At 40.1% G+C, this 25,100-nt stretch overlaps 1 protein-coding gene across 1 annotated transcript in view; it reads left to right on the forward strand.

Moving 5' to 3' along the window:
* The window catches only part of spag6 (sperm associated antigen 6), a 102,889-nt gene that overhangs the window by 59,207 nt on the left and 18,582 nt on the right, over positions 1-25,100 (forward strand). The window contains exons 4-7 of the mRNA XM_033015524.1: positions 2,193-2,359; positions 3,465-3,648; positions 24,005-24,210; positions 24,836-25,009. Coding sequence (XP_032871415.1) covers positions 2,193-2,359; positions 3,465-3,648; positions 24,005-24,210; positions 24,836-25,009 — 731 coding nt within the window. The remainder of the gene's footprint in view (positions 1-2,192; positions 2,360-3,464; positions 3,649-24,004; positions 24,211-24,835; positions 25,010-25,100) is intronic.

Consider the following 25,100-nt stretch of genomic DNA (forward strand, 5'->3'; position numbering starts at 1 on the left):
CATGGGGGAGGGGGCCAGGAGCCAGCGAGGGGGACCAGAGGGGAAGGGGCTGGAGCTGTGGGGTGTTGTGATGGCGGCGCGTTTGGGACTCACAGCGGGCGCTGGTTGCTCCTCCGCCGGGATCAGACTCTCCGCTTTCCATTTGGCGACATCTCCGACTCCGGACCGGGCTGGGCCGCATCTGGTTCCTCCGAAAATTGTGTCCGGTTGGAGACCTCCGACAGCCATCCTCAGCTCCAGTAAAGATGCGATGGTGCAGGAAGGGGTGGACCGTTCCGGGGAGTGACAGGAGAAGAGACCAATCCGCGCGCCGCTGACTGGCAGGAGAGGAGATCGATCTGCGCACATGTGGTTTTTACGATTTTTAAACTTCGCCAACTTTTACATTTAATGAACTGTCCTCTCACCAGCAAGAGAGCAGTCCTGATCTCCCCTCTACCTCATTGGAGACCTTCGACCTTTCTTTAATGGGACTTTACTGGACTTTAACTTGCACTAAACTTTATACCCTTTATCCTGTATCAGTTCACTGCGGATGGTGTGAATGTAATTTTGTATAGAAACATAGAAAATAGGTGTAGGAGTAGGCCATTCGGCCCTTAGAGCCTGCACCGCCATTCAATATGATCATGGCTGATCATCCAACTCAGTATCCTGTACCTGCCTTCTCTCCATACCCCCTGATCCATTTAGCCGAAAGGGCCACATCTAACTCCCTCTTAAATATAGCCAATGAACTGGCCTCAACAACATGTATAGTCTTTTTGCTGACTGGATAGCACGGAACAAAAAGATTCTCATTGTACCTCGGTACATGTGACAATAATAAACTAAATAAAACTAAAACTAAATAAACTAAACTAAACTAAACTAATAAAGGAAACTAAAGGGTGGTGGAGAGGTGTTCAAAAGGGAACTGCAGATGCTGGAATATCGAAGGTACACAAAATTGCTGGAGAAACTCAGCGGGTGCAGCAGCATCTATGGAGCGAAGGAAATAGGCGATGTTTCGGGCCGAAACCCTTCTTCAGACTCTGGTGGAGGAGAGGTTTTGTGTTTCGAACTGGAGGTCTGTGACTCAGCGATCACGGCCCATTGCTCTTTATCATTTATATCAATGATTGGGATGAGACTGTGCAAGGCATGTTTAGTAAGTTTGCGGGATCTTGATCAGCTGGGCATATAAACCCAAGAGTGATATATTAAGTTTAATTCGGGTAAGTATGAGGTGTTGCCTCAACTACCTTTTCTTGACAGCCTATCCCTATACCTACCATCCACTGTATAAAAAAGATGCCCCTTAGGCTCGTATTAAATCTTTCCCCTCTCATCTTAAAACCATGCCCTCTAGTTCTTGATTCCTCATCTTTGTCCCTCGTGATTTTATTCACCTCTGTAAGATCACTCCTCAGTCTCCTATGCCCCAAGGTATAAAGTACTTGCATGCCCAACCTCAACTACAACTCAGTCCATCAAGTCTTGGCAACATCCTTATAAATCTTTCCTGCACTCTTTCCTGCTGAATGGCACCTTTCCAAAGTATGGTGACCAAAACTGAACACAACACTCTTCAGAGCGGCCTCACCAATATCTCGTACATCTGCAACTTCTGTACTCAATGCCCATACCGATGATGGGCAGCACGACAAAAGCTTTCTTTACCACTCTGTCTTCCTGTGACGCTATTTTCAGGGAACTATGAACTTATTTGCAAAGCTTCCTCTGGTTTACAATATCAGTACTTCTTTCTAGAAATGCTCTTTCTGCTGTAATTGAATAAAGTAGTTTAATGACATTAAGTAAGGATATAATAATTTTTTTAAAAGGCATGTTTGGTTTGCCTTGTGTTTTTACTTATTTTTGCAATCATGAAATATGAACTGGTGGTATAAGTTAGTATAGTGTAAGCTGGCTGTCAATGAAGGTGATATTCTTATTTTATTTTTTTAATTACATCAACAGCTATACGGTAATAACTTAAAGTTTACAACATTTTTATTGCATTTTCACAATTGCTTACAACCCTCCCCCCCCCTCCCCCCCCCCCAAACGAAATCTATGCCTTACTTTATTTACCATTCAACAAAAAAAAATAGTAATAAGGTTGATGAACTCACGGGTTTAGGGGAAATTGCTTTCTAAGATAATAGAGTAGGGCTAAATTAAATATATATATATATTCTCTCTTTAAGGTGTGATGTCTCTGTTGAGGCCCCTCTTACTTGATGTAGTTCCAAGCATTCAGCAAACAGCAGCGTTGGCCCTGGGACGTCTGGCCAATTACAATGATGATCTGGCTGAGGCTGTTGTTAAGGGAGACATTCTTCCACAGCTGGTGTATTCACTAGCAGAACAAAATGTAAGTTCACATTTCTGTCACTCTGATATTAAAATAGATAATATTAGTTTGGTCATAAAGGTGGAAATCTGCACATATTTTACTATTTGAAATATGTAAATGTATCCCAGGATGACTTGTTTCCAACTATGAGCTGATCGTGCATATTTTTCTCCTACTGAAGGGACTCTGTTTAAAAACAGCATAAATTGCCTGTTCTGACGCTTTGCACATTGGCTTTTGGTTTGTCAGACAGCTGTGAGACAGTGGTTAGCTTGGATCATTGAGGGCACCAGCAGATTAGTGCAGGGTCACAAAAGGCCTATCATAGTTTAGTGACTGAGGGCAAGTGAAGGAAGCTAATTAGCCAGTTCATGTAGAGTTTAGCTGCGCATGCAAGCAATCGGTTTGTCCCTTGGGCAAAACTACCTTACCAACTTAAGGTTGATGATTATAGTGATGACACATTATTTCAAACCTGTTTGGAAGAGAAGCTTATTAAATTGCAATCTTCATACATTTGGAACACGGTAATAAATTCACACTTGTTGCAGTCAGATGAATATTTTACATATAAAATTATTGACATTTTCTCAAAAGGGAAAGATTATGTAAATGCATGTTCATATCCATTGATCACTGAAGCAGATGTTGCAGTTTAGTTAATCTTAAAACAATGTGGATGATTCACTTTTTGGTGCTGTTCAATGTAGTTTCTGTCACATCTTGAAAGCTCCAATCACTTCACGTCATATTGTACAACATGAATGCTATTTTGCAAGAAAACTATTTTAAACAGATTTAATGAAAATAGTTATCACATATTGGTGCTTAAAACCAATCAAAGTCACTATATTACTTGACTTACAGGTCTATGCAGTATCCAATGATCTGTCAGCTGCAGTGTAAGCTTTAGTATTCATTTGTGTCATGTTACATCTTTAACAAAGTGTAAATGATTGATGAACTTGATATAATTACATCAACAGTTATGCCAGTGTATATTCATATATAAGCTTGGTTTAATTGACATTTGTGAAACAAAAGAAGCATTTAAAATTTAGGAATTTAGGAATCAAGTACTGTCTGGGTAAACTGGTTACCAAATACTTCTATTTTTATAAAGCGATTCTACAAGAAAGCTGCAGCTTTTGTGTTGCGAGCCGTGGCCAAACATTCTCCGCAATTAGCCCAGGCTGTGGTGGATTGTGGGGCACTGGATGCACTGGTGATCTGTTTGGAAGAGTTTGATCCAGGAGTGAAAGAAGCGGCCGCTTGGGCATTGGGATATGTTGCACGCCACAATGCAGGTGAGAAACACTTGGGCCTGTCTGGATGCTGGCTTACATTTTTTTTAAAGCACTTCAATCTTGTGAACAACTATCTTCAGTTTCTATGGCAACACAATGAAAAGGGAAGCCAGTTTAGTAGCACTTCAAAAATGCAAATAAAAAGATCATCTGAAATGTTGCAGATTAGGCTAGGAGAATATGTCCTGAATTTTGTCCTGATTTAAATTAAATAGCTAGAAACACTAGAACGTATCCTGCCTTTAATTAACAAGTTATCTGACTACATATTTGAAATACAGTATATATGCCCTTTTTATGCCCATCCAGGCTCTAGCTTTCTTAGATATGACCTCAGTATGAAAATATAGTCTCACTGATGTTTTGGATGCTGAACCTACCCAATATGGGTTTTAGGCTGCCCATGATTCTGAAATATTCTGTTGTAAACTATAGGCAATATAATATTTGCATGTTTTTATGTGTTTAGTTTAGTGCACAATGACAATAAAGTTTGAATCTGAATCTGAATTTAGAGATACAGCGCGGAAACAGACCCTTTGGCCCATAGAGAACGCGCTGACCAGTAATCCCTGCTCACTAACACTATCCTACACACACTAGGGATAATTTTCAATTTTACCAAGGCAATTAACCTACAAACACGTACGTCTTTGGAGTGTGGGAAACGTAGCTCAGAGAAAACCCAAGTCAGGATCAAACCCGGGTCTCTGCCGCTGTAAGGCAGCAACTCTACCGCTGCGCCACCGTGGCACACAACATTTATTTTAAAATCGAACATTCCATTGCAGCAAAAATATAAACCACATAGCTTTACCTGATCCACGTAAGATAGATCAAACTGTAAGAGAACTTTGGAAAATGTTGTGAGGTAAATATGTGTACAACTATCAAGACTGACTTCAATTATAGCTAAAGTCATATCTCATACAGGTTTTTAAGTTGGAGGCCTGGATTTCTCAATGATGTAGCAAGCTCAAAGGACTACGTGACCTATTCCTGTTTCTATTTCTTGTGTCCTTGCATGCATATGTATGGGCATAAGAATTAGGAGCAAATATCAGGCACCTGGCCTGCTCTGGCATTAGAGTCATGGTCATACAGTACAGAAATGAGTGCCTCTGACCACCATGTCCGTGGTGACATTTTGTCCATCTATGCCAATCTCATTAGTCTGTGTTAGAACCATTTCCTTCGAGGGGTGACATGGTGGTAGCTGAATTACCAGAGACCCGTGTTTGATCCTGACTGTACGGTCTGTGCTGTCTGTACAGAGTTCGTACATTCTCGTGGGTTTCCTCTGGGTGTTTCCTCCCACATTCCAAAGATGTGCAAGTTTGTAGGTTAATTGGCTTCTGTAAACTTTCCCCAGTGTGTAGGATAGAACTAATGTGAGCTGATGATTACTGGTCAGCGCAGACATGGTGGGCCAAAGGGCCTGTTTCCATGCTGTATAGACAGGGTAAATAGTTTTTCCCTGAGTGGAAATGTCCAATAGCAGAGAGTATAGCTTAATGTAAGAAGGGAGCATATTAAAGGAGATTTACCTGACAAATTCTTAACACGGAGAGTAGGCCATTCGCCCTTCGTGCCAGAACTGCCATTCAATATGATCATGGCTGATCATCTAAAATCAATATCCCGTTCCTGCTTTCCTATCCCCGTTCCTCCAGATTGCATCAGAAAATATGAGAGAAAACTATATATATGTGGAGAAAAATCTGGGAGAAATGAGCGCTATCCTGGGACTAATGGTTAACAGCGGTTGTGATTCCATTCATACAATGCTCCTGACATTGGGATGGCACTGATATCTGATGATTTCATCTGTTTTACTCAGATTTGAAATGGTAAAGGTTAGAAGAATTCACAATGATCATAGAACACTTCCAAATGCTGCTTCTCATCTTACTATTTTACCAACAAATAACTGAACATTTTAAATCATGTGCTAACCTAAGAGTATTGAAGGTGGCATTGAAGTGTGGCAGCTCCGCGTACTCTTCCCAGAGAAGCATCTACTCTCATTCAATACAAACTGTCTACTCTTTTTTCTCGGGGAACTATATTCTGCACTCATCCTCTTTGCTCCATCTAATGTACTTGAGTTTGACTCAATTCTATTTCTGTACAGTATTATCTGATTGGATAGCATGCAATGCAAAGCTTTTCACTGCATCTCAGCACATGAAACAATAATAAACCTAAACCTAAATCTAGAAAGAGTTGCATCCCAACTGCGTTGTGCTAAATGCTCAATTCTTATTCACTCATCAAAAATATAATTATTCACCATATTATTTCTCAGAAGGCAGAACGGCTACCATACTACACCACCGTGTCAACAATTAATGACAAATGATACGTATTGTAACCATTATGAGTTCATATTTCTGTCAATTTCAATGCCCCTCACATTTTGTCAGTATTTGGTCATCTCGTTGTTTTCAAATGCAGCAGCAAACACATGGTGCATTTCGTCAAAGGTTAGTCATCCAGTCAGTGTTTTCTTAATAGACTTAACGACATAGTGTAACAGCTGCATTCAGTTTCAGAAAAATATAATTGGAGAAGCACAGAGCAAATGCTCAGAGGCTGTGCCCAGTGATTCCAATGGCATTGTTGAGATTTAGAGTTCCCGATGTTGGGGAAGTCCAGAACAAGGGGTCACAGTTTAAGGATAAGGGGGAGGTCTTTTAGGACCGAGATGAGAAAAACATTTTTCACACAGAGAGTGGTGAATTTCTGGAATTCTCTGCCACAGAAGGTAGTTGAGGCCAGTTCATTGGCTATATTTAAGAGGGAGTTAGATGTGGCCCTTGTGGCTAAGGGGATCAGGGGGTATGGAGAGAAGGCAGGTACAGGATACTGAGTTGGATGATCAGCCATGAACATATTGAATGACGGTGCAGGCTCGAAGGGCCGAATGGTCTACTCCTGCACCTATTTTCTATGTTTCTATGTTTCTAGAGCATGTACAGGTTAAATAGGCATTATGACCACAGTCATAGTGGGTCAAAGGACCTGTTCCTGTGCTGCACTGTTCTGTGTGTCATTATCGAGTTTAGCACCTAGGTTTTTTTTTCATTCATGTCATGTCATTTATGTAAGTTATAGGTTGACAGCTTAGTATTGATTTCTGTGGCACATCACTTGTTACTTTTTGCCAATGAAAGAAAAACATAATCTGTTTCCTGTTAGCCAAACAAAGTTGTATCCAAGCCAATATGTTATATCCTACAAGAGGAGCTTGCATTTTATGCAATAACCTTTGAGGCAGCTCCCCATCAAATAGTTTCTGGAAACCAAAGTTTCAGATATCCACCAGTTTTATATCCACAGCACCTGCTGCTACTGAAAATAATTTCAATAAATTGGTCAAACATTATTTCCCTTTCATATCAGCTTTGGTTGATTACTTTGGGTTTTTCTAAGTGCCTTAATATAATGTCATTAATAGCTTCTAATATGTTCAGTATGAAAGCCATTAACCAACCAGCCTGTAGTTTCCTGCTTTATGTCTCCTTTTAAACAAGAGTTACATTCTCTATTTTCCAATCTGATAAAGCCTTTGACAAATTTAGGACGTTTTGGAAAATGAAAACTAATACATTAACCTCATTTGAGCCTCTGTTTTTCAAGTCCCAGAGACTTGTCTGCCCTCGGTCCAACAATTTGCTCAGATCCACTTCTTTGAGTTTCTCCATTCTAATTCCTAGTTTACACTAAATTTCAGGGATGTTATTTGTATTCTCCATAATGAAGACTGATGCAATGCACCTGTTTAATTAATCTACTTGCTTTTTCCCCATTATTTACTCTTACGAATTCCTTTCTAAAAGACAAACACTTTATTGCCGTTTTTCATTTTTAACATCTATTGAATTATTGTTTGAATCTGCTTCTTTTCTGTTTTTCCCCAGTTAGCTTTGCCTTGTACTCTTCTTTTTTCTTTCCTTATTAACCTTAATCATTCCTCGCATTTTGAATACTTTATTTAATCTTCTGCTGTGCAGTTATATATATTACATTAAAAGCTACCTGATACTCTTGTCTTGGTTAACAATGAATGGGAGATTAGAAACATAGAAACATAGAAATTAGGTGCAGGAGTAGGCCATTCGGCCCTTCGAGCCTGCACCGCCATTCAATATGATCATGGCTGATCATCCCTCAGTATCCCGTACCTGCCTTCTCTCCATACCCTCTGATCCCCTTAGCCACAAGGGCCACATCTAACTCCCTCTTAAATATAGCCAATGAACTGGCCTCAACTACCCTCTGTGGCAGAGAGTTCCAGAGATTCACCACTCTCTGTGTGAAAAAAGTTTTTCTCATCTCTGTTTTAAAGGATTTCCCCCTTATCATTAAGCTGTGACCCCTTGTCCTGGACTTCCCCAACATCGGGAACAATCTTCCTGCATCTAGCCTGTCCAACCCCTTAAGAATTTTGTAAGTTTCTATAAGATCCCCTCTCAATCTCCTAAATTCTAGAGAGCATAAACCAAGTCTATCCAGTCTTTCTTCATAAGACAGTCCTGACATCCCAGGAATCAGTCTGGTGAACCTTCTCTGCACTCCCTCTATGGCAATAATGTCCTTCCTCAGATTTGGAGACCAAAACTGTACGCAATACTCCAGGTGTGGTCTCACCAAGACCCTGTACAACTGCAGTAGAACCTCCCTGCTCCTATACTCAAATCCTTTTGCTATGAATGCTAACATACCATTGGCTTTCTTCACTGCCTGCTGCACCTGCATGCCTACTTTCAATGACTGGTGTACCATGACACCCAGGTCCGAGTGTGTTGTTCTTTCTTATTGGAATGAATTCTGAAAAATCCTTTGTATTGCTTTAAAAAAAAGTGATAGATGGCCATTTGAGGAGAATAAATGTCATGTGGTTTGGAGACCCATCTCTAGTATGAAAGGAAGTCTTCAAGAATTGAATGTTCTGAGAGTCATCTCACTGGGACATAAAACCAAAATGAACACTCTTGTTTCCCTGGACCTAAGAAACTGGGTTTTGCAACTTGTGTTAGTGAAATGAGCGCATTGATTTTAAATTCAGCTGGAATTTCCTCCACATACTGGTTCTGTGATGTCTGGCTCCATGGTTCTAAAATTAGGATAATCTAACTTCACAGAGGATATAAGTAACATCCCAGAAATGGAAGGATGGGGGGTACCACAGAAAATAACCATCACCAGGGAAGTGGTACAAAACAAATTGTTGGAGCTGCACGCTGCCAAGTTGATTGGCCCTGGTGACAATAGACAATAGGTGCAGGAGTAGGCCATTCGGCCCTTCAAGCCAGCACTGCTATTCAATGTGATCATGGCTGATCATCCACAATCAGTACCCCGTTCCTACCTTCTCCCCATATCCCCTGACTCCACTATCTTTAAGAACCCTATCTAGCTCTCTCTTGAAAATATCCAGGGAACCGGCCTCCACCGCCCTCTGAGGCAGAGAATTCCACAGACTCACAACTCTCTGTGTGGAAACAGTGTTCTAAATGGCTTTAATCAAAATCTGTAACCAAAAAGAGAAGGAGAAAGAAGGAAAATGCAGTTAGCTTATCATCTGTAATGTATTTGCTGTAGGAAAGATGCCATTAGCTGGAAGGAGTGTAGAGATTTACAAGGAAAATTGCCAAGACTCTAGGACCAGGGCAGGTTAGGACTTTATTCCTTGAAACAAAGGAGTGGTGATCTTCAAAGGATTATAAAATCCAGGGGGGGGATCAGATAGGGTGAATGCACAGAGTCTTTTACGCAGAAGAGCCGAAGGGCTGAATGGCCTACTCCTGTACCTATTGTCTATTGTCAGAGTAGAGGAATAAAGAACCAGAGGTTTAAGGTGAGGGAGAAAGATTTAAAAGAAACCTGAGGGGCAACTTTGTCACGCAGTAGGTAGTAGATATTTGGAACAAGCTGTCAGAGGAAGTTGTTGAGGCAGGCACAAAATAATAGTTAAAAGACATTTAGACGTACTTTGATAGGAAGGGTTTAGAAGGATATGGGCCCAAATAGGGAAAATGGGACTAACTTCAATAGGACAATTTGGTTGGTAAAGAACTGCTACTGTGCTGTGTGACTCTATGATCCTAGAAATGGGCATCTTGACATCTTCTGCGTCTTGATTGCTGTTGCAGCAAGTTAAGTGAAATCCCAAATAAGCCACAAGACCATAGAGTGCAAAAGATTATTGACTTCAATTATGGCCTAGGTCTTTGTATATATTATCATATCGCATATCCTACCATCTACACTCTTAGCCTCGTGTTCCTCACTATAATTTTGCTGTCTGTTGATGAGGGCTAAGAGCTATTTTTATCCTCTGACAGTTGCCTGTTTGTAGAACCAATTGTGTGCCATACTCCACAAGAGCGAAGAAAGTGATTTGTGTGTATCTTGTACACAGTGTGTTGATGATGTGCCTGCAATGCTGTAAGCTGTGAGAACTCAGTGCGAGACCTGGAGTCATGCCAAGTTTATGAAAATGTGGATATCTGAAATGAACAAAGAATTAAAACTTTCTGATTTTGAAACCTTTTAGGAATGTATTTGGCAGTTGAATTTTTTGGTTATTATTTTTGGTTTAGTGTGAGGTTTTGTGTTTTTTATTAGTGTTCAACAAAGTCAATTCATTTCAGTACATTATTTTTCTGTTAAAAAGGTGGGCTGTGTAGAATTAAATTGGAATAGTGTTGTTCATATTCTTCATATTAATGATTTGGAAGGTGGCACATTTAGTAAGTTTACAGATTAAATTAAAATTGATGATACAGAGAACAGCGAGTAATGGGCCTGTCCCACTTAGGCGACTTTTTGGGCGTCTGCAGGAGACTATGCGATCGCCACATGTTCGCGGGTGGTTGCCAGGTAGTTGCCTTCATGGTTGTGAGGCATTCCCGCATTCTGGGAACTAGTCGTGGCCTCATTATGGTCGGTGCAAATTTTTTAACGTTGAAAAATTAGCGGCGACCAGAATGAAGCCGCCATGGATAGTAGTGAGAATTCTCGTGGCGTAGGTGGGTCGCCAGGAGGTCCTAGTGGGTTGCCAGGTGGTCGAAGGTTCTCGTAGGTTGTAGCCGGTGCTGACCGGTGAATTTCATTGGCTCATTAGGGAAAAAAAAAACGTAAGCAGTAGTTTTCAGAACCAAGGATAACCGACCGGTAATGTTAATGTCCGCTGAGTTTCACAGCCGTGTATCTCTGACGTCTTAAAGGTCATCTCCACTCCTTCTTCCCTCTTCACCCCCCTCTCCCCCCCACTCTCCCCCCCTCTTTTAAAGGACTTACGTGACCCTTCCCGTACACTGTGCTTTCACTGTCTTAATTACAGCGCCAACCTTCCTGGTCATCGCAGTGTGTGTCTGTATCACATTGGCTTTGGACTGTGTGAATTTCAATCAGACAGCGATCCCCCCGCTTGCCCTGTCCTCCGCCTGCAGGAAGCGGTGTGTGTGTGTGTGTGTGTGTGTGTGTGTGTGTGTGTGTGTGTGTGTGTGTGTGTGTGTGTGTGCTCCACTCTGACAGTCGCCGGTTTTTCAGGTGACCGCCAGCGACTTCACAGTCGCCTGAAAAATCGTCTAAGTGGGACAGGCCCATAAGTTTTTCTACAGTTATAATGGGATATTCATCAACTGGGCCAATGAGCCGAGGAATGGCAGATAGACTTTAATTCAGTTGAATGTGAGGTCTTGTACTGTGGTAAGACAAACCAAGGCAAAACCTGGATATTAAATGTGGAGCCCTGTAGAGTGCTGTAGAATAGAGAGACTGTGGAAAGTAATGAGACAGATAGACAGGGTGGTGAAGAAGGCATTTGACACTCTTGGCTTCATCGGTCAGGATACTGAGTATAGGGGCTGGGACATGATGTTACAGCTGTACATGATGTTGCTTACGGCCATATGTGGACTGTTATGTACCGTTTTGATCGCATTCCTATAAGAAAGATGTATTTAAACTGGAATGGATGCAAAAACAAGGATGCTACAAGCTCTGGAAAGTTAAGTTACAAGGAGAGAGGATAGGCTGGGACTTTTAATCCTGGAGTGTAGGTGGCTGCGGGGTGGCCTTTTAGAGGTCAATAACATCACAAGGGGCAGAGATAAGAATAGCCAAGGTCAAGAGTGTTTAATTACTGCCAATGGACCAATGAAATTCTTATTTGCTGCTGCTTAAACAGAGCTGTAGCACAACACAAAGATAATATATAGTAATCAAAAAATACAATAAATTAGTAACTGCATTACTAGGTAACCATAATAATGCAAAATAACCTGGTCCACAATGTAACCAAAGTCACAGTCCATTGAAGATCATAGTTGCTGGTCAGTTGTATAATGTTCAAGAGCCTGATTATTGCTGGGAAGAAGCTGCTCTTGAACCTATTCATCAGTTTTCTGGCTCTTGTATCTTCTTCCCGATGGTGAACTGAGAACATGGCCAGGTGATTTTAGTCCTTGATGATATTGGAATCTAAAACTCGGGGGCCTAGGTACAAAGGAAGGATTTTAAATGGATGAGGCAACTTTTTAATACAATAAAGTTGTGTTTATATGAATCATATTGTCCGAGGAAGTGGTAAAATTATGACATCGAGAAGACATTTGGACAGGTACATGGACAAGGCATAGACAAGTGAAACCAGCTGGGTTAGGCATTTGGTTGGTGTGGATGAGTTGGGCCGCAGGGCATATTTCTGTGCTGTATAATTCTATAATTATGATCTCCTGTTGTCCCTCCCACCACCCCACTTCTCCTTCCTATAGGTAGACAACTTTTCTCCTATTCTGCACCATGAATGCCAGGGCCTCCAAAGCTTTCTCTTGCTGATATTGTGCCTTTGATTCAAGAAGCCTGCAAAGAAGCCCTGGAATGATTTCTACCACCAGGTTCACCAAAAATGTGCTCCCTTTTTAATACGTTCCCTTTTTTTCCAGCATAAGCTGGGTTTAACTGATTCCTACAACTTATGAAATTGTTCCCTGTAGTTATGCACCAAAGTGATAAACAGCATGATTGGTGCTGGCTAGTTGCTGAAATAACGTTAATGAAATTGTACTACATGAGGTCAAACAGATGTGAGTTAATCGGGCATTGCAACGCTAGAGCCAGTTTTCCAGTACTATCCAATTTAATTCCTGCATTTTCTCCAAGAAACTTGATTCTGACATTAATGAGCAAATACATTTTATTGCTTGGGAAAATTAGATAAAAATTAAAAGAAGATCTTTGAAAATAAAATGGAGGAAGCTTAACAGATGCAATACTCTGTGCACCAAGAATTAATAACTAAATTCTTAAGAGAAAAGTGAACATTACATCTCCTGAAATATAACTAGATTAGTCCACATCGAGCTGATTCATTTTGGTACATTCAAATTGTGTATGTCATTAATATAAACCTGTTCACTGTTAAAATAAATTCCCTGAAGGGGGCTTGCTGAGGTTGTTAAAAAATTACAGGGAGGTGATTAAAATAAAGTCTGTTTTCAATTGGCCTATGGTACAAGTATAAGAACCGATCATTTGGAATTGTGGTCGTATTTAGTCCTTTAAAACAAATGTGATGACATCTTTCAATGTTAATATTTCAGAATAATATTGAACATTGAAATGTTCATTTTTAGTTTAAAGTTACAGAGCGGAAACTGGCCCTTCAGCCCACTGAGTCCGCGCTGGCCAACCACCCCTGCACAGTAACACTACCCTACACACACTAGTGACAATTTACAATTACACCAAGCTAATTAGCCTGCAAATCTGTACATCTTTGGATTGTGGGAGGAAACGGAGCACCTGGAGAAAACTCACGCAGGTCACGGGGAGAACGTACAAACTCCATACAGACAACACCCGTGGTCAGGATTGAACCTGGGTCTCTGGCCCTGTAAGGCAGCAACTCTTTCACTGTGCCAATGCACTGTTTTGGATCAAGACTATGCCACAGGACTGTACGACCTGCTGAGATCTTCCAGCAATCTGTTTTGATTCCAGATCCCAGCATTGACAATTTATTTTGTCTAAATGTTTCCCTTGGCCTTGATGTCTGATCTCAAAATGAGGATTTGGCCATTCAGGACAAAGTTGAGACGAAACTTCTTCTGATGTTGAATCTTTAGATTTATTCATAGAAACATAGACATAGAAACATAGAAAATTGGTGCAGGAGTAGGCCATTCGGCCCTTCGAGCCTGCACCGCCATTCAATATGATCATGGCTGATCATCCAAATCAATATCCCATACCTGCCTTCTCTCCATACCCCCTGATCCCTTTAGCCACAAGGGCCACATCTAACTCCCTCTTAAATCTAGCCAATGAACTGGCCTCAACTGCCTTCAGTGGCAGAGAATTCCACAGATTCACCACTCTCTGTGTAAAAAATGATTTTCTCATCTCGGTCCTAAAAGACTTCCCTGTTATCCTTAAACTGTGACCCCTAGTTCTGGACTTCCCCAACATCGGGAATAATCTTCCTGCATCTAGCCTGTCCAACCCCTTAAGAATTTTGTAAGTTTCTATAAGATCCCCCCCCAATCTTCTAAATTCTAGCGTGTACATTCCCCTAAGGAACACTCACTGAATTTGCTCAAGTCATATTGAAAACATTGTGGGTGTGGAGGTAGGGGGGCGGCACAGTAGCGCAGTAGTAGAGTTGCTGCCTTACAGCGCCAGAGACCGAGTTCATAACTGACTACATGTGCTGTCTGTATGCAGTTTGTGCATTCTCCCTGTGAATGCATAGGTTTTCTCCGGTCTTTCGGTTTCCTCCCACATTCCAAAATTGTGTAGGTTTGTAGGTTAATTGGCTGCAGTAAATTGTCCTTAGTGTGTAGGATAGAACTAGTGTACGGGGATCGCTGGTCGGCGCAGACTTGGTGGGCCGAAGGGCCTGTTTTCACGCTGCATATCTAAACTAAACCAGAAGCACTTTCTTTAGGTCCCGGCATAAATTCCTTCCTTTATCGTTGAATGTTCCTACCCCTTCCCTAGCTACCCTCTTGTGTTTAATGCACATATAAAATGCCTTGGGATTTTCCTCAATCACACTCACCAAGGACATGGCTCCATTTAGCCCTCATGGTTCTCGTTTTTCTTTCCTGGTTCCTTTATACTCCTCAAGGGGCCTGTCCTATTTCAATATCCTAAACCTTACAAATGCATATTTTTTTATTTTGGCTAAAATTACATCTCTGCTCATCCAATGTTCCTGAACCTTATGAAATGTTTCTGGCACGTTAAGGTAGCAACTCTACTGCTGTGCTACCGTGTTGCCTGTGGTGAAAGCAAATTATTATTTAGCTGTACATAGCAAATTTTACAATAAATACCACAAATTGGTTATGATATTAAAAAAAAAGAACAGAAAGTCATAAAATATCAAGTGCAAATAAAACTAAATATGCAATGAACATTTGAAAATTGAAAAACAAACACATCATTGTTACTGATCAGCTATTGCGTTGATTTGTTTTTCGCTTGCCAATAAAGGAAAGTAAGTTGCTTCAGGCTGCTCAAAGGAATGGAATTCTTCCTGGTTCGGAACAAAGTAACATTAACTAATACCTTACTGAATAAAATGAAACTATTAAACATCATTTAAAATGTGTCTTCTATGCTCGTTGAAACATCCTCTAATTGGAATAGCTTCTCTCTCATTGCTTACTTACCTACCTTGATCTTTTATGTTTAAGAAGGAACTGCAGATGCTGGAAAATCGAAGGTAGACAAAAATGCTGGAGAAACTCAGCGGGTTAGGCAGCATCTATGGAGCAAAGGAAATAGGCAACGTTTATCTCGACCCGAAACGTTGCCTATTTTCTTTGCTCCATAGATGATGCCTCACCTGCTGAGTTTCTCCAGCATTTTTGTCTATCTTGATCTTTTATATCTTCTCTCAATCTTCTTTACTCCAAGGAGAGCAAGCCCGGGTATTCTTTTGTAACTTTCTAATAAAAATCCCCCATCATTGGAAAGAGATCTGCCCGTCTGAAGTCTTCATCCAGAACCTGAATTGGAAGAAGTATTCCAGTCGTGGCCTAACTATTCTTGACATGGGTTCAACGCAATCTTTCTGCTTTTGCATTTGTGTTTCAATTTGTTAACTTGAGAATTCCTTAACTTTAGTTAGTTCTACCTCAGCATTTTATTCCACTTCCAAATGGCAGATTCTTACTCTCTGTTCCTGTAAGCTCTTTAAAACATTGTCATTTAGTTTATGTTGTGTCTCCATTGTTCTTTCTGCGAATATGTAACACTTTGCATCTCAATTAATTACATTTCTCTGTCGCTTATCTGTTTTCTGTGCCAACCAATGTCCTCTTATGATCTTGTATAATCGTCTTCATTGTTTACCATATCTTCAGATTTTGTGTGAATTGCACATATTTTCAAGTTATGCAGCATATAGATTTAAAACAACAGTGATTTTAGCACTGAGCTTTGAGGAACACCACAATCTACTTTCCTACTTTCATCCTTACTGGAAAGGTTCCCATTTATCACAGCTTCTTTCCATAATACAATGTCTTATCCATGTTGCTGCTATTGCTTTTATTCATGGAGCTCAGTTTTGCTAACTTATCATTCATAAGAGCCTTTGCCAAACATCATCAGAAAATCTGTATATGTTGTATTCCTCGCCTGGCGAATGGAACAACTTGTTTGGGCTCAGTGAGAGGAGGTTCGTCCTCGTGCATATTATTTGGCTCAATGGGCACTAAATCAGGACCAAATTGGCATCAATGTGGCAACTGGCACTAAATGCCATAATCAGAGAGGGAATTGGCATATTTGTACAATTGCCTTCTGGAAATGCACAAAGTACACAGATCATGACTGCAGTCGGTATTCAAAGCTGAGTTGATGCCAACTCTAACATTTTGGAGCTCCACACTCTGCAAAGTTTTGACATATGTTCAGCAGCAGGACGACTAAGCAGGTTCGTTAAAGAACAAAAATCAACCAACTTTGAGATCCTTTGCTGACCGATTGATCTTTGCTGTTGCTGCAATTTGCTGATTTCTAGAGTTCTTTAAATTGCAAAAGCATGCAAGGATTAGTGTGTATTTCCCTCATTTAAAGCATCTGCATAAATCAGTTTCTGTCAGTTATGGCATTTAGCAGTGTCTGGGAGAAACAGCAGAGCGCATGCAAAGCAGGACAAGTGGCTAGAATAGTGATGCACAGCTTGAGAATCTGAAATACTTCCAGGGGGCAGTCACGTGCCATACATATTGATATGCTCATTTATGTATTTAGTTTTGACTCGCTATTCAGATTTTGTAAATTCAACCATTCCCTTGAAGCAACAGTATTGCTTGATGTGCATCCACTCTTAGAGGCCCCTTGATTCCTGGCACGGGTTTTCTTTCCTTTCCACAAGGTCGACTTCTCTCTGTGATCACTGCCACAAACTAAACCAGACACTTTATAATCTTGGCATATTATTCAACACTGAACTGAAGTTAAGACACTTCAGTCTGAAGAAGGGTTTCGGCCCGAAACGTTGCCTATTCCCTTCGCTCCATAGATGCTTCCTCACCCACTGAGTTTCTCCAGCTTTTTTGTCTACCTTCGATTTTCCAGCATCTGCAGTTCCTTCTTAAACATCATAACAAATATTGCCTATTTTTACTTCTGCAACAGAGGAACAGGAGTAGGCCTTTAGTCCCTCAAGCTTATTCAAACTTTCAGTTATGCCTTGGTTCATCCAAATCTCAAATCCACCTGTCTCCAATCTTTATTTAATCTTTGTCTAAAAATATATTGCTCCCTGAGGCCTAATTCAACCAATCCATTGCAAAGAGCTCTTGTTTAGTATTTACCATCATCAGAATTGGCATTCTGTGGGCTCATTTATCATTCTCCAATTTCTATAACTCTGGGCTTCTGGGTAACCTCAAAATAACACTAATTACAAATCCATTAGCAGGTGACTGCGATAATGCGATAAAATAAATAATTCCAACCGATTAGCAATGAGTTCAGAATTGTCACCAGTGTTTCACAATCATATTTTGCTATTTGGGTCCTTTACCATAAGTAACAAAATCTGATTCCCATGTCTATAATAAGAAAACAGTTTTTACACAATGAAATGGGACATATACTTGGCATAAATCAATTTCTATACTACTTGATTTATGCATCCCACTTATGTCAAGGGAAAGGTGAGGTACACCTTCACATTAGGCACAAAAATAAATCAAGAAATTAGGACACAAGGAGTTATGGGGGGAGAGCAGAAAGCATACAGAGCTCACAGTAATTCTGAGTCAACCACACAGATTCAGGACTGGCTGACAGCACAAAATGTCTTCTCAGTAAAGCAACATAGTTGTTTCATTAAGGGCTAGCAGTTCAAATAGTGAATCCAAAAATCACCAGGATACACAAAATCTGTTAATTGATGGGTTAATAGCAGGAACGAGGAAATAAAGTTGGCAGATTGTTGTAACTAATTCATTGAAGACTTTCTGGGTGTGAGGTCTTTCTGATTCTTCCTTCAGACTTTTATCAGTTCACACTTTTCAGTGGCATCAAAATGCTTAGTGATATATAGTGCTTTACAATATCTTCCAGCACCCTGGAAAAAAATCATAAAAACATATTTTTCACCTTCAGTTTGGCATTTGGGACTAAATTGTGATTCTGTAATCCATTCACAGGGATGGTTGGTTTTGGCAACTGGAATGACATTTCAGGCAAGCCTTCAAAGAGAATGAGTTTTATTAGATTATTTTTATTTCCTCCCCAGCTGTATATATGTACCATTATACCAATGTTTCCCTCTTGCTTCATAGGATTATGGGACATTTTAAGAATCAAACCCATCTGAAGGCATTGAATCACAGCTAAATGGAGGATTTAAAAAAATGCTTGTTATGATCATGTGATACATTGGTCCAAAAGTGATAGGTCAGAGTTTTTGCCATGGTAACAGGGGAGAGGCTGGACAGTTGGGTTTGAAGAGGATGGGGGAGGGTGATCCTATCTGCCAGACAAGGTCAGAGGTTGTTTCCTCGGTGAAATTAGCATTTTCTTGTCAGCTTATAACAAAATGCCTGCTGACAACTGAAACTGGCTGGATAGAAACATTCTATACGCAGGAGCTAGGACAAGGAGGAGGTGTAGATGGAAATTCTCAGCAGGTTATCATCATTCAGCATGCTTAGAGGAAAAATTTCCTTTCAGAACTTATGTAAGGAACACTGAAATATCTGCCATCCAGTTAGGATTTGCCACTTGGTATTTTTGCAACTGCAACCATAGAGTGCAGACTTCATTGTCAGTGGCTATCAATGTGACTGTGGTATTTAACTTTCTTGTATCAGAGTGTTTCAGGCCAGGATGAATTTGCAACATATTGCTCATCCTCTCTCCAGTTGGGTAAAGGAAATAATTTAAGAGACCCACGTTGTTCCTCCTAAGCAGAAGGCCGCAGACAGACACAAGACAAAACTTTATAAAGGTTGCCATTGGAAGATGGTACCATTAACTCGACATATAACTGACAACCTTAAGATGGCCTGTAATTAATAGGTCCCCCAGTACCTGGTTAAAGGTAGCAGAGCACACAGATGCAAAGGACATTCATGACAGTTAAATTCTGTGGCAATTTGAGCTGCACAAAATATATAATTAAAGCAAGGACACTGAATGACAAGGCCTATATGCTGATAACATTGGTCGTGACTTGTGTAGGTAATTCATGCATACATCAGTAATATTCATACAAAGAAAGTAATACTGCCACGTGAAGTATGAAGCATACTCAAGCAATGGAGTCAGAAGTCATAGAAACATAGAAAATAGGTGCAGGAGGAGGCCATTCGGCCCTTTGAGCCAACACCGCCATTCATTGTGATCATGGCTGATCGTCCCCTATCAATAACCCGTGCCTGCCTTCTCCTCATATCCCTTGACTCCACTAGCCCCCAGAGCTCTATCTAACTCTCTCTTAAATCCATCCAGTGATTTGACCTCCACTGCCCTCTGTGGCAGAGAATTCCATAAATTCGCAACTCTCTGGGTGAAAAAGTTTTTTCTCACCTTAGACTTAAATGACCTCCCCTTTATTCTAAGACTGTGGCCCCTGGTTCTGGACTCGCCCAACATTGGGAACATTTTTCCTGCATCTAGCTTGTCCAGTCCTTTTATAATTTTATATGTTTCTATAAGATACCCCCTCATCTTTCTAAACTCCAGTGAATACAAGCTTAGTCTTTTCAATCTTTCCTCATATGACAGTCTCAATCTTTCCTCATATGACAGTCTGGTAAATGGTCCCAGGTAAATGAAACATCGTATTGAGATCAACCAATGCCTCTACCCCCACCGACCCCCAATATCAGAAACCAAACTTTAGCCTATTTGTAATTCACAAATTTTATAAAATGACAACAAAATAAAGACACTGCATAAGTGTAAAGGCAATGGAACAAGAGAGGATTCTGTTTGTAATACTGAAACCTACATTCCAAATCTAGTCATGCCTCAAGCCCAGCAGTTAGTTACAACGCAGACATCTGCCCAGTAATATGAAAATCATTAAGTAAGGATCTGTTCACAAAAGCCAGCACAGTTGCGTTACAAAAATACCGTCATTCATTTAAAAAGATTTTTTACAAACTCCCTTGTATAGACATCAGGGAAATATTAAAATGTAGGTAGAGGATAGCAAAAGGTTAGACAGTCTTCGTTTGATCGAGAGTTAATCTTTTATAGAGTGTAATTCAAGAGCTGGTCGCCTTTAGTAGAGTTTAGTAATGTGCAACATTTTCTGATCACTGAATGGAAAACGTAAAGGTGAGCATGGTCAAGAACCAAACACCAAATGCATTCCCATGGAGCTACAATAGAGGTGTTGTGTATATATATATTCACATTACAAAGCAAAGTGATCAAAAGAAAGTAGGATTAAAGAAAATCCAAAATCATTTTGTACATGCATTAAAAATAAAGTAGTAGGGAGAGGGTAGGGCCACTGAAGGACTAAGGTGGGAATTTATGCCTGGAGTCAGGGGAAGCAGATGAGGTACCAAACAGCTACATTAAGTTGGTATTCACCAAGAAAAGGAACATGGAGGATAGAGAGATCAGTGACAAATATACTAATATTCTAGGACATGTTTGAGATCAAGGTGGAGGAGGTGTTGGATTTATTGAAAGATATTAAGGTGGATAATCCGCAGGGCCTGATAGGAGCGATCCGTGTTCATTGAGAGAGGCAAAAGAGGATATTGCTAGGGCCTTGTCATAGATCTTTGTATCCTCTCAAGCAACAGGCATGGTTCCAGAGGGCTGGAGAGAAGCCAATGTTATTCCTTTGTTTAAGAAGGGAATTAGGAATAATTTCCAGGAACTAATTTCCAGGAAATTATAGGCCACTGAACCTCATGTCAGTGTTTGAGAACCTATTGGAGAGAATTCTTAGGGGTAGGATTTAATTGCATGGGAAAAAAAAACCATGGGCTTTTTGGGGATAGTCAGCATGGGCAGCTAATGTCTTGTGAACTCGAATTAGTTTTTTGTCAGCATCATCTTTCATTAACTACCAAAACAAAGTAGTCCATCTCCAGCTGTTGCATTTCTCAACTTTATTTCCATTTCAGGGGATTGCTTGTAACCTGTGTGCACCAAAAGCACTGTTGTCTATGCAACATTACCTCCACCTCTGCTTCCTGACCTTGCCATCCCCACAATTTCGCAATCTTTTCTGCTGATGCCACTCCTATTCTTCAAATCTGTTTCCATTTTTCTAAATCTAGGTGTCTTCTGCACCATAGTTGCAGCTGCCAACTGCATTTGATCCATTCCATAAATCTCTGTTCTCGCCCCCTTTTCTCCCACCTTGTCATCGGCTTCTATCCCCACAGTCTCCATATTCAAAGGATCATCCTCCATGATTTCAGATATGTCTCACATGATCAACAGGCATACCTTCCCCTCCCTTTCCCTTTCACCATTTCCTCGGTGACACTGTACTTGCATCTCCACAGAAACCCGCTCTCCTTTCCACAAAATATTTTCATACAATAGCTTGAAGGAGCATTTGCCCTTTTACTTTGTTCCTTCTAGGTGACGCAGTGATTTGTTTTTCTATTTTCAATTGAGAATCCTGCATTCATGTTGGCAAAAAGAATTTCACTACATCTAGGTGTATGTGACAATAAATCAACCTTTGAACCTTTGAACCTTTGATCTCTGATTTACTGTAGAAACCAAATTCAGATTGGGTAATTACTTTGCAGAGTATCTCCACTCAATCCACAGAAATCACATTGAGTTCCGAGTTGCTTGTTGCTTTAGTTCGCCACCTCCCCCTCCACTCTCCACTTCCCTCCTCCCCACCTCCCCAACTTCTTTGTCTTTAACTTCATACATTGTTCCAACAAAATTCTACATGGACTCGCGGTACAGTACTTGGGGTAGCAGTTACAGTCTTCGGAATTCAGCATTAGCGGTGTCATGTCAATTATTCCAGAGTAATTCCAGTGTTGACATACTTTGGATGTAAGATTAGAGGAAAGAAATTGAGCTTCTGTCCCTTGAAGGAAATAAATTTTGAGGGAAGATTTGGCAATGATGTGCAAAATCATAGCAGGTTTAGATTGGGGAAATTGGAAAACTGTTCCAGTCAGCAGATATTTCAAAAACCATTGGCACAGATTTTCATTTTGGGCAAAAAATAATAGAATCAAATAGAAGTTCTGGAAATTGCTTCCTGTGAGTATGATGCAAATAGAATCGATCAGGACTTTCAGAGGTAAATTTGATAGATATAAGAGAGAATAATTTGCAAGTATTTGGGAAAGGGCGGACAAATGCGACTGACAAGATGGCTCTACTGGTTTACACATGGGCGACGTGGCACCCTTCTATATCGTAACAATTCTATGAACCTGTCTCTCCACCATTTGCACAAAATTTGGATGAGTGTGTTCTCTCATTCTGTGACATTCTTCAATTTCTCCTGGGTCAGAACCAGTTCCAGTGTGCCTGCTGGCACCTACTGTAACCTTTATACAGCTCACTATAAAGAAGTACAGGTTAACTTTAGTTGTGCAGGTTAGCTTTAAGAGCTTTATAATATTGGCCCCAAGTTAAGACATGCAATCACTTCATCACGTGATAACTGGAGGCTGCCGGCAGCATAAAATTGGCATGTTGCCTGCATCAGAAGCAACCGGCATAGGTTAATCACTTATTGCAATCCCCATGACCTTTCTCGGCAGCTCTCCAGTTTGGTCTCCTTTGTGTTTCCAAAATCTTGGGTAGAATTTCTTTTGTACGAAATGTCTTCACGTTGGTTATGTAATTGTGATTTATAACCTGTAAAACTCCTGAAGCATTTTATGAATGTCATACAGCACTGAGTGATAACAGAAGATTCTGAAGTTTGTTTATATGTAGCTTGTTACTTTATGTTAACTCTGAAGAGAGGTGAAGTATGATTCCAGAGCAGGTAAGAAAGTATAAAACTGTGTTCTTCTGTGATCGCTGAAACAATTTTGTTACTCTTTTAATCTTTATACAGGAGGTAAATCCCTTTTATTTTTAAAGTTTGGTTTGACTCTGGTTTATGGCACCAACTTCCAATATCACAAGCAGAATCTTTGTCGTTTTCACATGATCTGCAAAACACACAAAAATAAAGATAGAAAATCTAACCACTGGACATTTGTGGTTCCTTTTCATAATTTAAATGTTCTTAAAATAATATGTTTTTAATAATAAGGAAAGGATCATCAAGGTAGCAGGAGGACAAAAACAACAATACACAATTGCAGTTCCTTAGTTTTGGTGACTGAACCACAAGAGAGAAAATTCAAACATGTCAAACAAAAGTTGCAGAAATATGCTGAGGAACTTTTCCATTTTTTCTTTTTGTCTTTATCAGACTGGAGAAAATAAGACAAATTCTGGAAGATGTTTTGTGTAAATAAATGTTACCAAATTGCAATGCAGTTAATTTTGCCACTTCTGTTTGCTTTATTCCATGTGTAAAACATGTGCCTTTGAAAATTCAGTAAGGTCATAATTTAAACAACTGAGGTCTGTTTGTCTCTTTTATAACAGAATAACAAACCATTTCAACCCAATCTGCCTAAAACATGCCACATGTAAATGGGGCCTATCCTTTGACCTGTGTCCTTTTAGCTATGGATCAGTCCACATGCTCTATGAAGCCAGGCAGGCTGATTTGAAATGCAGATGCAGTGGGGATGGGGATGTGCCCTTTTTTATTCTTGCTGTATCTGTCAGTGTGAAAAATGGCTGGCTCAAGGGTCATCTATCCATGCACACTTAATTATTTTTCTTGGACCTACAGAACTGTCGCAGGCAGTAGTGGACGCAGGAGCTGTTCCTCTTCTGGTTCTTTGTATCCAAGAACCAGAGGTGCCACTAAAAAGGATTGCAGCTTCTGCACTCAGTGATATCGCAAAACAATCTCCAGAGCTGGCTCAAACTGTGGTGGATGCAGGGTCTATTGCTCACCTAGCTCAGATGATTCTAAACCCTGATGCCAAACTGAAGGTGAGTGTGTGTATTCTAAACGTTATACCATTGCTGGAGTGAAAGCAAATACACCAATCGAATGCATTGCATGTATGGAATTTTAATTTAATTAAATGCTCATTGTTAAAATAATGTATTCTTTTGTTACTGAAATAAAATATTTTTAAAATAGTTTTCTCATGTGTACTTAGAGTTCAACTTTGATTTACCAGTCATGATTGCTTACCTGTTGGTTTAAGTGGTAATAAATATTTTAACAATGTTGTTTCTCAGTTCATCTTGTGTTTACAATGCGAGGCTCATTCAATTAAAAAAAAAACTTGGGTTGAAGCAGTGCTTTTTTTTGCCGGTATGCATATCAATTAAAAATTAGCTACATTTATCAACTTTATTCCCATCAATCGAATACCCCCCAAGTTCTGTTTTGATTTTGTGACCAAACAACTTCTGATTTAACAAACAAATAACTAAAAAGTATGAAATCGACATGTGAAAATCTAGTTTTTAACTTCTTAGATGTACCGTCACAAAAGAATAGCACTGGGTTGAAGTAACCTCATGGTTAGTAATGTAAATTTAATTGTCTCATTGCAACAACTCTATTCACCAATTTGAAGTTGTGCTATTTTTCTGTGTTCTACAGCGTCAAGTGTTTTCTGCTCTCGGTCAAATTTCAAAGCATTCTGTAGATTTGGCAGAAATGGTCGTGGAAGCCGAAATTTTTCCTTCTGTTCTAACATGCCTAAAAGACCCAGATGAATATGTGAAAAAAAATGTTGCCACACTCATTCGGGAAATTGCCAAGCATACTCCTGAGGTAAATGTTTTTCCTTTTAAGTGTGCAGTGACACATCTGAAAGTTTGTCATGCTTGGTGGACAGTCAGATAGTAATGATATTTTTGCTTCC

This window comes from Amblyraja radiata, chromosome 2 (genome assembly GCF_010909765.2).
Source record: "Amblyraja radiata isolate CabotCenter1 chromosome 2, sAmbRad1.1.pri, whole genome shotgun sequence".
Classification (NCBI taxonomy): domain Eukaryota; kingdom Metazoa; phylum Chordata; class Chondrichthyes; order Rajiformes; family Rajidae; genus Amblyraja; species Amblyraja radiata.